This window comes from Vigna unguiculata, chromosome 2, assembly GCF_004118075.2.
Source record: "Vigna unguiculata cultivar IT97K-499-35 chromosome 2, ASM411807v1, whole genome shotgun sequence".
Taxonomy (NCBI): Eukaryota; Viridiplantae; Streptophyta; class Magnoliopsida; order Fabales; family Fabaceae; genus Vigna; species Vigna unguiculata.
The window spans coordinates 13,225,774-13,238,045 of NC_040280.1; the positions used below are offsets into that span (position 1 = coordinate 13,225,774).

At 38.2% G+C, this 12,272-nt stretch overlaps 1 protein-coding gene across 1 annotated transcript; it reads left to right on the forward strand.

Annotated features, from left to right (window-relative positions):
• Positions 1–1,470: 1,470 nt before the first annotated feature.
• Positions 1,471–2,397, forward strand: LOC114174493. The gene is made up of 3 exons (XM_028059333.1): positions 1,471–1,642; positions 1,758–1,840; positions 1,927–2,397. Exons 1-3 carry the CDS (start codon positions 1,471–1,473, stop codon positions 2,395–2,397), a joined length of 726 nt encoding a protein of 241 aa, XP_027915134.1.
• Positions 2,398–12,272: the final 9,875 nt, after the last annotated feature.

A 12,272-nucleotide genomic window follows, 5' to 3' on the forward strand; every position in this document is an offset into this window, starting at 1 on the left:
ACTTCGATTTCCAAGGAGTAGACCCCAACCAAGATGATCTCGTAGTCATAACTGTGGAGCTTTAAAACTTCACAATAAAGAAAGTATTGATTGACCAAGACAACTTCGTGGATATCATCTACTGGAAAACTTTGCAACGGCTCCAAATCCCCGCAGAGGACTTGACCCCTTATGACGAACCCATATATGGTTTCTCTGGGGAAAGAGTGCCGACACGAGGGTACATAGATCTCCATACCACCTTTGGAGAAGGAAGACAAACCAAGACTATTCTGATCCGCTACCTCGTAGTAGATGGCCACACCTCCTACAACATGTTATTGGGACGCCCCTCCTTCAATTCCCTAGGAGCCACAGTCTCCACACCACATCTCGCTCTAAAGTTCTCTTCAGCGTCAGGAGACATCCTAAGATACATGGCGATCAGAGGGCGGCCAAAGAATGTTATATGTTTGACTATCACCCCAGTGCTGGTAATTCCTAATACTGAGAAGAAGTTTGAAGTCTATTATGATGCTTCATATCAAGGTTTGGGGTGTGTATTGATGCAAGAAAGGAGACCAGTAGCATTTGCTTCTCGTTAGCTGAAGGTGCATGAGAAAAATTACCTGACTCACGACTTAGAATTAGCAGCTATTGTGTTTGCTCTTAAGTCGTGGAGGCATTATCTGTACGACTCCCAGTTTCAAGTATTTAGTGACCATAAAAGCCTGAAATACCTATTTGATCAAAAGGAGCTAAATATGTGACAACGTAGGTGGATGGAGTTCCTGAAGGACTACGACTTTGAATTGCTCTATCACCTGGGCAAGGCAAATGTTGTAGCCCACACTTTAAGTCAAAACAATATGCACATGTCTTGCATGATGATAAAGGAGTTGGGGTTGATTGAAAAACTCTGCATATGAATCTAAGAATGTAGTTTGGGCAAGACTTCATACAATGCAGCTTGTTGAAAGTCACTAATGAGTTTTTGAATGAAATATGTGTCGCTTAGGGACAAGATATGGAATTACAACAGTTTATAGGATGGTTGGGTACAGATAAGGGGAAAGATTATCAGATGGTAGCAGACGGCATTCTACGCTTTAAAGGTAGAGTGTGCGTACCTGGAGGACTTTATTCAGGAGACAAATTTTGAAGGAAGGCCATCAGAGTCGTCTTAGCATACATCCAAGTATAACTAAGATGTATAAGGATTTGAAGAAGTCCTTCTAGTGGAATGGAATGAAGACGGATGTAGCAGACTTTGTTGTTTAATGTTTTGTATGTCAAAAGGCGAAAATTGAACATCAAAGGCCGGGAGGTACACTGCAACCACTGGACGTACCTCAATGGAAGTGGGACAATATCTCTATGGATTTTGTGACGCATCTACCGAGGTCGACAAAAGGCCATGATACAGTCTGGGTAATAGTAGACAAACTAACAAAGTGTGCACATTTCTCGCCTATGAATCAAAAGCGGTCGATGGACAAGCTAGTAGAGTTGTATGTGCGAGAAGTGTTGACGTTACATGGAGTACTAGAAAACATAGTGTCAGATCGGGATCCTAGATTCACCTCACGGTTTTGGCAATCATTGCAAGCTGCATTGGGTACAAAGTTGACAATGAGCTCAGCTTATCACCCTCAGACGGATGGCTAGTCTAAGCGGACCATCCAATCTCTAGAAGATTTATTGAGGTCATGTGTGCTAGACCACTTGAGAAACTGGAATGAAGTATTACCCTTGGTGTAATTCACATACAATAATAGTTACCACTCTAGTATTGGCATGGCGCCCTATGAAGCACTGTATGGAAGAAGGTGTAGAACTCCATTGTGTTGGTATCAAGATGGTGAAGCTTTTGTACTTGGGCCTAAGTTTCTGCAACAGAAGACTAGTAAAGTCACATTAATCCAGGATCGGATGTGAGCCACCCAGAGTCGGCAGAAGTCTTATGCCGATAAGAGAAGACAACCATTGGAGTTTGAGGAAGGAGACCATGTATTTCTCCGAGTTACTCCAACCACGGGCATCGAAAGGGTTCTTAAATTAAGGAAGTTGACTCCGAGATTTATAGGACCTTTTCAGATTACACGAAGGATTGGAACAACGACATATGAGATTTCATTACCACCTCACCTAGCCAACTTGCATAACGTGTTCCATATCTCGCAAATGAGGAAATACATTGCAAGTCTGGATCATGTGTTAGAATCATATGAGGTGCAAGTGCGAGAGGATCTGACCATGCCAGTCGGACCGGTTCGTATATTGGATGCTCAAGTCAAGCAACTAAGGGGCAAGGAGATAAGGACAGTGAAGGTGCTTTGGGATGAGATGACGTGGGAGATGGAGGATCTCATGAGAAGGTCTTATCCTCACTTGTTTCCTAGTAGGTTCTATTTTTGAGGACGAAAATTCTTTTAAGGTGGGGGGAATGTAAGATCCGTGGAAATTAAATTTTAATTAGTATAACGTGGAAAAGTACTAGCTCAAATGGTTGAGAGTACTTGGTTGTGTTCAAAGTCCTATGTATGCCAATTGTGTGTATTTGATTTATTATTATTTTGATAATATACTTGAATCTGTTGAGTGATAGTATAATCATAGAGTTATGATAATTATAAAAAAAACATGAGTTGGTTAAATGGTTGTGTGTGGATTTGACATTGGAATGGTCACAGGTTTAAACCTTGATAGACATGAATTAAACTTTTTTTTTATTAGAATCAGCTTTGGCTTGAATATGAAAGGACAGAGAAAACCCTAGCAGAAGGGGCAGCCAAGAGGGGCTGAAAAACCATTATATAATGGTCCTTGAATAGAAATTAAATCCACCATAAACCTATTTTCGTTTTAGCACTTAAACCATAATTAAGACACCTAATAAAGGCCAATTTGAGGTGAGGAGAATGGTTTCTGTAGTGTGTTATTTTAATTTTGAGGGAAGAACGAAATTAGAGAGAGTGACTGGCAATTTTAGGTGCATAAGAAGTTGGATTGGGAGAAAGTTGGAGGCAAAGTTGAGTGAGCAAAGGAACACTCATTTTTCCAATTTTACGCAAGAATTTCAGGTTAGAGGAAGTTGTCTTGTGTGTGAAAAATTACATGTGTTTTGCTTTTGCGTTCTTGTCCTTCTCAATTGAATTCTATATGATATGAATTTCGTAGTATATGTGATGTGATTGAGAATTGGTTGGTTTGATGTTGTGTGCAAAGCCCTTTTTATGCTTTATATGATTAGGATGAGGGTTTTTTGAATTGAATGGTCATTGTTGATTAAATCCCTAGTTTTGGTAGTTCAAATGGATATAAGACATGTTTATGAGGTTTGCTTGCCATTATTTATGCTTGGTAATGATTGAGTTGTGTTTTGGTCTGGTTTTGGTGGTTTGTGTGCGTGAACAGAGACGAAACTCTGCTATTTTCACCTAAGCGAGTCACTCTCGCCTAAGCGAAAGTTGTAGAAACTCATCCCTACTTTGGTTCGAGCATCTCGCTTAGGCGACCAAATTCTGTGTTGAGCGACACGTTCTCTCGTTCAGGCGAGAATGGCTCGCCCAAGCGAGGTCGCGATGAGACCTATGCGTGTTACATTCGCATCCTCGTCCAGGCGAGGGGTTGTGTGTTTGAGCGAACGAGGGTCTCGCTCAGGCGAGAAGGTCTCGCCTAAGCGAAAGCTCGTGGTGAGCCCATATTTTCCACTCGCTCAAGCGAGGAAGTCCAACTTGAGCGAGCAGATGCACTAGCTTGGGCAAAGACCCCTGGCTTAAGCGAGAATGGTGAGAATTCATGCTTGTGTTTATTGTTTGCACGAGTTTGCTTGGTGTTTCCTACATGATATGAATTATATGCATGTGTTTATGGTGTTTGGGCTTGAAGGACTAAGTCCATAGGATCTGGGATGTGCTTGGCTTGAGTTACGAGCGAGGAGTTCGTGATGGGTGGGCCGCATGCGGAAGGTGAACGGTTTAGTTCACCGGAGGTACTCTCGTTGGGATGACTGAGCAAGGGAGTTAATCTCATGCTCAACTTGAGAATGCTATAAGCGAGGGAGTTCATAGTAGGAAAGGCGGGTATACATGTTCGGGTCCGAGCGAGGAGTTTGGATGACGGGCGAGAGAATCCGTGAAGCAGGACTACGAGCAGGATAGGCTTGTAGGTAGGACCACTAGCGAGGAGGGTCATCAAAAGCACATGAAGTCCCAAGATTTAGAGTGCATGCATGAAGTCATAATAATTATGAGTGTGGGAAAGTGGGTGTTTTGTGAAATAATAAATATTTATGATTTGTCGGGTGGGTGTATTTCATATTTATTTATACCTATGTGCATAGCTCACCCTATCTGTTTGTGTGTGGTGATGATCGGGTAACTTGTTATCCGGGAGTAGATGATGTTTTAGGTGAGCCAGGAGATGCTTAGTGGCAGAGAGTGGGAGCTCAATACATGGGGATTTTCTAAGACTGTTATTAAATTTTCCTGTAATTTGACTTATAGAATTTTACTGTTTTGACCTTTAAAATTGTAAAGGTGACTTTTGGATATTTTGACTATTAGTAGTGTATTATTAAACTTTAAAGTGTTAAAATTTCCCGCGTTTTTGGGAAATGGATTAATAATAAATGAGATATTAATTATATAAATTGTTATTTTTTTTTTTGTTTTAAGTAATATCCTACCGGGATGTTAGATTTTCCACCCGCTAGAACTCGCACACGAAAGAAGTCGTCCTTAAATTTCTTAAACGACCGCGTAAACCCATCCAACAAACTAATATTGGGTCTACCAATCAACGAAAGCCACGATATAGGATCCCTCGGACGCATGAGTTCTGGATAAAGAAAGCTTGCAGGAGTCAGCGACAAATACCTTACAAATCAAACTAAAAGCCTGCAAGCTACCCCAATTATTCAGATGAAGCTGAGTAGGTGCCACATTAAGCATACGAAGAACCCCCATGGTAAACTCATCAAACGACAATCGCACATGAAGCTTCATAAACATGCAGGCATACATATAAAAGAAGTCATCCTCCAACCCCTCATGTTCGTGGCAGACGGTCTCAACACCACTTACCCGCTCAATCGAAACCACACTTAGGTCAGCCCCCCTCTCGAACAAATAAACACTACTTAACCAAGATCGCAGTAGGCGAGACCACCTATATTTCGAAAAATAGGTCTGGATGCCCTCAGCAAACCACTCATGCCCATCCCTCTTTGGCCAAAGCGATTCGGCATGCTCACTAGCCGTATCCTCACATATTTCTCTCTCAGTTTCAATATGCAAAGACTTGGAAAAGGTACTGAAAAATTCCAACCTAAGACCCCCAAAACTAGCACCAGAGTCATCGGAATCGGAACCACTAGAAGAAGTTGACATACCTTAGCAATCGGCAAAACACAAAGCAACAAAACCACACAAAACTCGGAGAATTCCACAAAAGCTTTAGAAACGAAAATATGATTAAGTTCAAATAAGGGAGATCATATTTAAAGACCCTGTTTAGGACCCTTCAACTTCACCTAACCATTTCAAAAGCCCAAGGCTCAACCACCACAAAACGCTTTGGAAAGCGCGCTCTGACAACACAGTACCACCAATGGTCACATTAATTCAACGCACCTGACATTGCATCAGCTGTCAAAACCCTGCCTGCGGCATACCATCAAACTAAAAGCCACATATCCGCATACCCTAATCCAAATATAGCGGCCCAAAACGCGTAAAAACAAATCATAGCAGCCCAAAACACGTAAAAACGAAAACAAAACATAGCGGCCTAAAACACGTAAAAACAAAAGATAGCGGCACAAAACATGTAAAAACCAAAACAAAACATAGCGGCCCAAAACGTGTAAAAACAACACATAACGACCTAAAACACGTAAAAATCAAAACAACATAGCGACCAAAAGTCATGCAAACATAGCGGCCCTAGAAGCACACAAACATACCGGCCTAAAACCAACAAAAGAACTCAACAGTAAGACAGACACAATAAGTCTATACGTCATTATGCTCCTAAAGATTGGGGGGCTGGTATGTCCATAGGATATACAACCAAATGCCATAAATGAAAATTGCAAACACACAAGCAAAGCGACAATACGAATTTAAGGGCCAAGCACTCACGACAAGTTTATATGTCACTACGCTCCTCAAGACTAGGAGACTGATGTCCCAACCACACCACGAACTAGGAACAACCACACACCGCGTGAGTATACAGCCATTAGTAGTCCTCTACGCCGCATACTCCATGCTAAAGATTCCCCTATACAGTATGCGGCCATTAGTAGTCCTCTAGGCTGCATATTCCATGCTGAAGACTCCCATATACAGTATGCAACCATTAGAAGTCCTTTGGGCCGCATACTCCATGTTGAAGACTGCCCTATACAGTATGCGGCCATTAGTAATCCTTTAGGCCGCATACTCCATGTTGGAGACTCCCCTATACAATATGCGGCCACTAACAACCCTCTGGACCGCATACCCTATACTAAAACCCCCTTTAATGAAGAACGTGACCATCAACATCCCTCTTAGGCCGCCTGCTTCGCATTGAAGAACCCTTAGAGTAAGCAGCCCATATCCAACCATAATCACTTAGATGGTTAGGCGGACAAGAAGAACCCAACCACTCAGATCCACAAGGCCGCATACCGAACACTACACACTAACACAATCCTACTGATGCTTACCAGTAACTTCCGAAGGACCTCTTGGTAATTTACTCGTTATCACTAGACATAAAGGCAACTAAAAAGGTATTTGGGCCCAAAAGCCCATTCTAGGTAGGACCCACAGGTAAAAAGGTATAAATAGCACACTATTCTATGCATTGATTACGCATTAAAATATTCCCTGAGACTCTAACATCACGAGTGCTATTTTAAGCGTCGAAGTGTCTTTTGCAAGAACCCCTATGTCGTCACTAAGAGCTTCATCGGAGTAACAAGGCAACCATCCATCAACCCCGCACCAAAGCAACCCAGCGGACTTGACAAGTACAACTTGGTCCCCTAAGAACATTTGTAAGACTAATGCGACATGCTGGCAAAATTTTGTGAAATTTAAGATATGTATTTTAAAAGTAATATGTACCAATAAAATAAAGAAAGTGAATCTTCTTGAATGGGATAGGGTCACACCTTGATTACACAAGTGACGTGAGCATTGATTCAAAGATTACTGAAATTGTTCACGGAATTTCAGCATACATACGTATGGATTGAGATTGGATTAATTAACCATGCATCAATGTTGAGTATGAAAATGGAGTAGAATAATTTATACAATTTGTGCAAAGTTATGAGTGTAGAAGTGATGATAAGGTGAAATTTAGATGTCCTTGTGTCAATTGTTTGAATGGCTAGAAAATGGTTCTTTTTCATAGAGCCAAGGTTAGGTCCATTTTGGGTGCAAGGAAGAACTTTAAGAGTTCTTTTAGTGCAGGACCTCTAAAGCATGAATGCATGTGTTTCCCTTTCCTTTCACGCTGTAAAATCAAGTTTCTGGGTTTCTGCGCAGAAACTGCCTCGTAGTGTTCTTGACCCACCAGGCGGACACATACTTTTTGAACCAAGTTTCCAGGTTTGCCTAGAAACTGCCTAGTGGCAATGAACGTCTACCAAATGACACGAACTAGCCAAGTTTGTTTCTGCACTTTTATGGGTTCTGATGGAATCTTGGATTTTTTACGAGGTTCATGTACTGATGAAGGATTATCTTGTTCCTTTTTAAGATTATTGAATATGGTGTGAGTTGATTAAGAAAGCTAAGTGAAATTCCCACTGGACATTAAGATAGCAAGCTATCTAGATGTGAAGGTTCCTTTCACAAAGCTCAAGAGAAGAAGATGATGGATTGATTCAAAACAAAAAGGAAATGGAAAGCACATAAACCATAGAAAACAAAGAACAATTAAAGGAAGAAGAAAACATAAAATGGAAAGGAAAGGAATGGTAAAAATCTGAGAAGCACGCCACTACAAGGCTAGGCTAGAAGCCATGGCAACCTTGAAGATGAGTGGATATGTGCCGCCACTTGCTATGCAAGATAAGGCTTAAAAGTATTCACTCCCAAGGGAGGAAACTCTCACAAATGGTTGAGACACAAGAGTGTTTTTACTTCAAAATGTTCAACCCTTTTACATGTCTAGGAGCACCCCTTATATAGAAGAGTTTAGGGGTATCACGTTTAGGCGTAAGTCATCTGCTGGTATCACGGCTTGGACCCAAGAGGGCTTACCTGCGGAGAGGACTCCAACGATCAAGTCAACAAAAAGATTCTCAGAAAGTCAAATCTCGTAATTCAGGGATTAATGAATGCGTACGTTTAATTTTTGGGGTCCACGCGTATTTATAGTTTATTAATTATGTCTAGCCATGTCATGGGCTAGGCCATTGTTTGGGTCGTGTCAACACCCAATTTTTTCTGAGTGAATAAATTTATTTTCAAAAATAAAAGTAGAAAATAAGGTGAAACAAAATTTTCTTTAAATATTTTCAAACTTTAATTTTAGAAAAAAAAAGAAAAAAAAGAGAGAAAAAAAGAGAGAAAAAAAAAAGAAAAAAAGGAGGAAGAGCCCAATTAGTTATTAATTTTCATGAGCACAATAACTCAAATATTTTCTACTTTTGTTCCTGATAGAGAAATTAATTATATAATAATAATTAGAAGCAATATCTCTTCAAATGGTAAGAATCAATATTATTAATTGGGATTAGTTTTGTGCTCTGATTTGTTATTGATGATGATTGATTTTGTGCTCTGATTTGCTGCGATTTGATTCTCATAATTTGCTACTATCATGACCAATTCCTTCCTTATATTGTTCGTTACAATTAAGGTCGAGATTACATTGATATTGTAAGGTGTGAGTATAAATACGCACTCTGTCATGACCGAAAAAAAATTCTCCACATTTCTCTAATTCTTCCCCATCATCACTCCCACACACACCTTCTCTTTTATCTCTCTTTTAAAAAAAATATTGAAGGAGGTAGAAAAAAAAAGAGAAGAAAACATTCTCTACACTCTCTCTTTCTCTCATTACCACCCACATAGACACCTCTCATCTTTATCTCTATTGGAAAAACAAACAAACAAAAAAATATTAGAAAAGGAAGCAACAAAAAGAAAAGAAAAAAGGTGAGGAGATATTGAAATTGTTTTAAGGTACGTCACTCTTAATCCTTTCATCTTTTAATTTAGTTTTTTTTCAATTTTCATTCTTTTTTTAATCATAAAAATATAGTTTTCCCCTTTCTTTATCGTCTGCCCGGCCGCTCGCGTCGCATGATATCCAATTTAGACCTCTACTTTTTCTAAAAATTATACAGATAATCTAAAAATAAAATATAATTTTCTTTGTTTACTCTTTTACATCTATTTGGTTGCTCACGTCGCAATGACATCCATAACTACTCTAAAATAACTTAAAAAAAATATTAAAAATTTATAAATGATTAAAAAAATAAAAAATAAAAGATTAGAAAAAAAAGAATTACTTGAAGTGTCTATCCGACCGCTCGCGTCGCATGACACCAATTTTAAAATAATACTAAAATTTAAATAAAAATATTTTCAAAATTATAAAACAAAATAAATCATTTTCAAATAATTTTCCAAATAGATTTTTCAAAAAGAACTACGTAATCCTGATTCTCCATTCACATGGAGATACTTAGGAGCGAGGATTAATCATCGTCGGGCCCAAAAAATCAAAAAAATTGTTTTGTTGTTTTTCATACATTATTTTATTAATATTTTTGGGGAAAATTAAATATTTTGAAAAAACCACATAACTTTTGCACATTTAATTAAAGGTACCGTTTTAGGACGGACGTCGTGGGGTGCTAATATCTTCCCCACGCGTAACCGATTCCTAGACCTTGCTCTTTTTTATGCTTTTCCATAGTTTCCTATAATAACTATGGTGGCGACTCCAAACTCTGTTTTTACAAATTTTATTTTTTGGTTCGTCGTCCTGTCGCGATTTCGGTTGCGATAGATGGCGACTCCACTGGGGATGCTAGAGAGTCAGACCATTTATTTGGATGTGCAAAATTGTGGTTTTTCTACATATTTTTTCTTTCTCATTTTTTTTGGTATGTGTTTTTTTTTATTTTTTTTATATTTAGAATAATTGTATGTGTATATTCTTCTTTATTTTTGTATTTGGAATAATTGCCAAGTGTGGGTTTAGGTATACATTGTGTTCTCCCTTCACACACACACATTTTATTCATTACATGAGTGGGGCCCTATACCCGGGTCTGAGTTGCTTAGAATTAGAGGGGATTGTGTAGCAGTGTCATAGTGGATGTACTTCCCAAGTGGTCATTGTGAGAACCCCAGCTAGAGTTTGTTTGCTTCATTGGTACTCCCACTTCTTGTTGTTTACCAACTGTCGTGGGAAATGCCATGAAGTGGGCCATAGCTCTAGTGACCTTGATATTTAAGTATTAGGGAACTATCTTTCTGAGCACATATACTTTCCCTTAGAACTTTAAACATCAAACCCATCTTAAGTAAAGGCACTAAACGGAGACTATTTGCGTCATTTACCCTCACCTTTCCTTGTATATAATAATAAATTCATCACAATCTTGCATATCATGTGAATAAGTGCCCTATGAGCCACAAACATGCATTGCATTCCATTCTGTAGCCATCCATGGTACCATGTTCATAGTCTCAACATGCATATGCATAATTTAAAAAAAAACAAAAAAATTGCACTAAAATAAATTCAAATTGTTTCCCATTTTGCTTGTGAATGATTTCTTGGAATATTTCTTATAAAAAATGAGTAAATAATAAAACACTCTTTGGTCAAATCAATGGATTTAATAAAGAAATAAAATATTTTTTATTATCATTTCTTTTGAAATACCCATCTAATCTTGCATGCATGAAATTGCTCAAATCTATCTTCCTTTCCATCTCTCTTCCACCATAAACCTTGTTTTTTTTTCATGGAGAATTATCATAAAGGGGACACATGCCTTAAAAATGATTACAAGAAACTCTTTTGAACACAGAAAAAATACAAAGGGAAGAAAAGTTCGCTAGACTAACAACTTTGAAGGACAGTCTAGGCAAAAAATAAAACAAAAAAAAGTGAAAAAAGAGAACCAAACAAGGGGCATCTGTAAGATGAAATCAATTATTTTCCTGTGAATTATTTTTTTCTTTTAGAAAAAACAATCATATTTTGAAATGATGTGTGACCATGTTTCTTTATCCAAAAAAACAAAAGTAATTATCCTTTGCTATCCAAATTGAGCCTTCCAAAAAATTTCTTTCAAATTATCCTAAACAAGGATCACCCTTCCACTGAGGGTTGACATAATGTCTGCATTTGTTTCATCCGACTTGTAGTTCACCAATACAAAAATATCAAAAAAAAGAAAGAAATGATATGGTTATATATATATATATATATATATATATATATATATATATAGCAAAAGTTTGAAGAATGAGAATAAAAGGTCAAAATATAAAACGAGAAGCAAAAGGTGAACAAGAAGAAGTCAAACAAATTCTGAATGAAACATTATTCAAAGATCCTTGTTGAAACAATCTTCACATCACTTGTTTAGGCCTTTACTATCATATACTTCCATACCCCTAGCCTTGGCCACAATACAAGCCTAATAAAGTTCACACAGATCAAAGATTGATTATTATCTTTCGAAGGTTTTATTTAGAGAAAAATTTTGATTTGCTAACAGGTTTGTTCTAAAAAAAATTATAAAAAAAAAGAGATTAAAAAAGTGTGTTCAGAAATTTTCTTTTAAACACTGGGGCAGTTTATGTTTGGTTGACATGTTTTCAAAACTTCAAAATTAGCATGGACAATCAGGCAATTAAGCTAAACTTTGGTTGTCCCCTTTCAATTCATTCTTCATGAAATTCCCTTTTTGCTCATACAGTATCATCCGCTCTAAGCTTAAACCTTGACAAACCTTAAAATAGTCCATCTTTATCAATCCCAAACCCAAATTGGGGCAGTCACTTTGTTTGGTGATTCATATATTCCCATCATTCATTTTGAATTGGGGCATTTATTTACATTGAAGTTTGTGATCACATCAGAGGCAACTTGTGAAGACCCTGTCATTTTTTAATCTCCTCGTTTGGGAAAAGTCAAACATGCTTTTGCACCCTAAGACCATCTTAGGCTCTCACACCAGGGGCAATTTTTTTTTTAAAATCCCCATCATTTTCTTCATACCATCCACAACTGGGAAAGCCCAAACACAT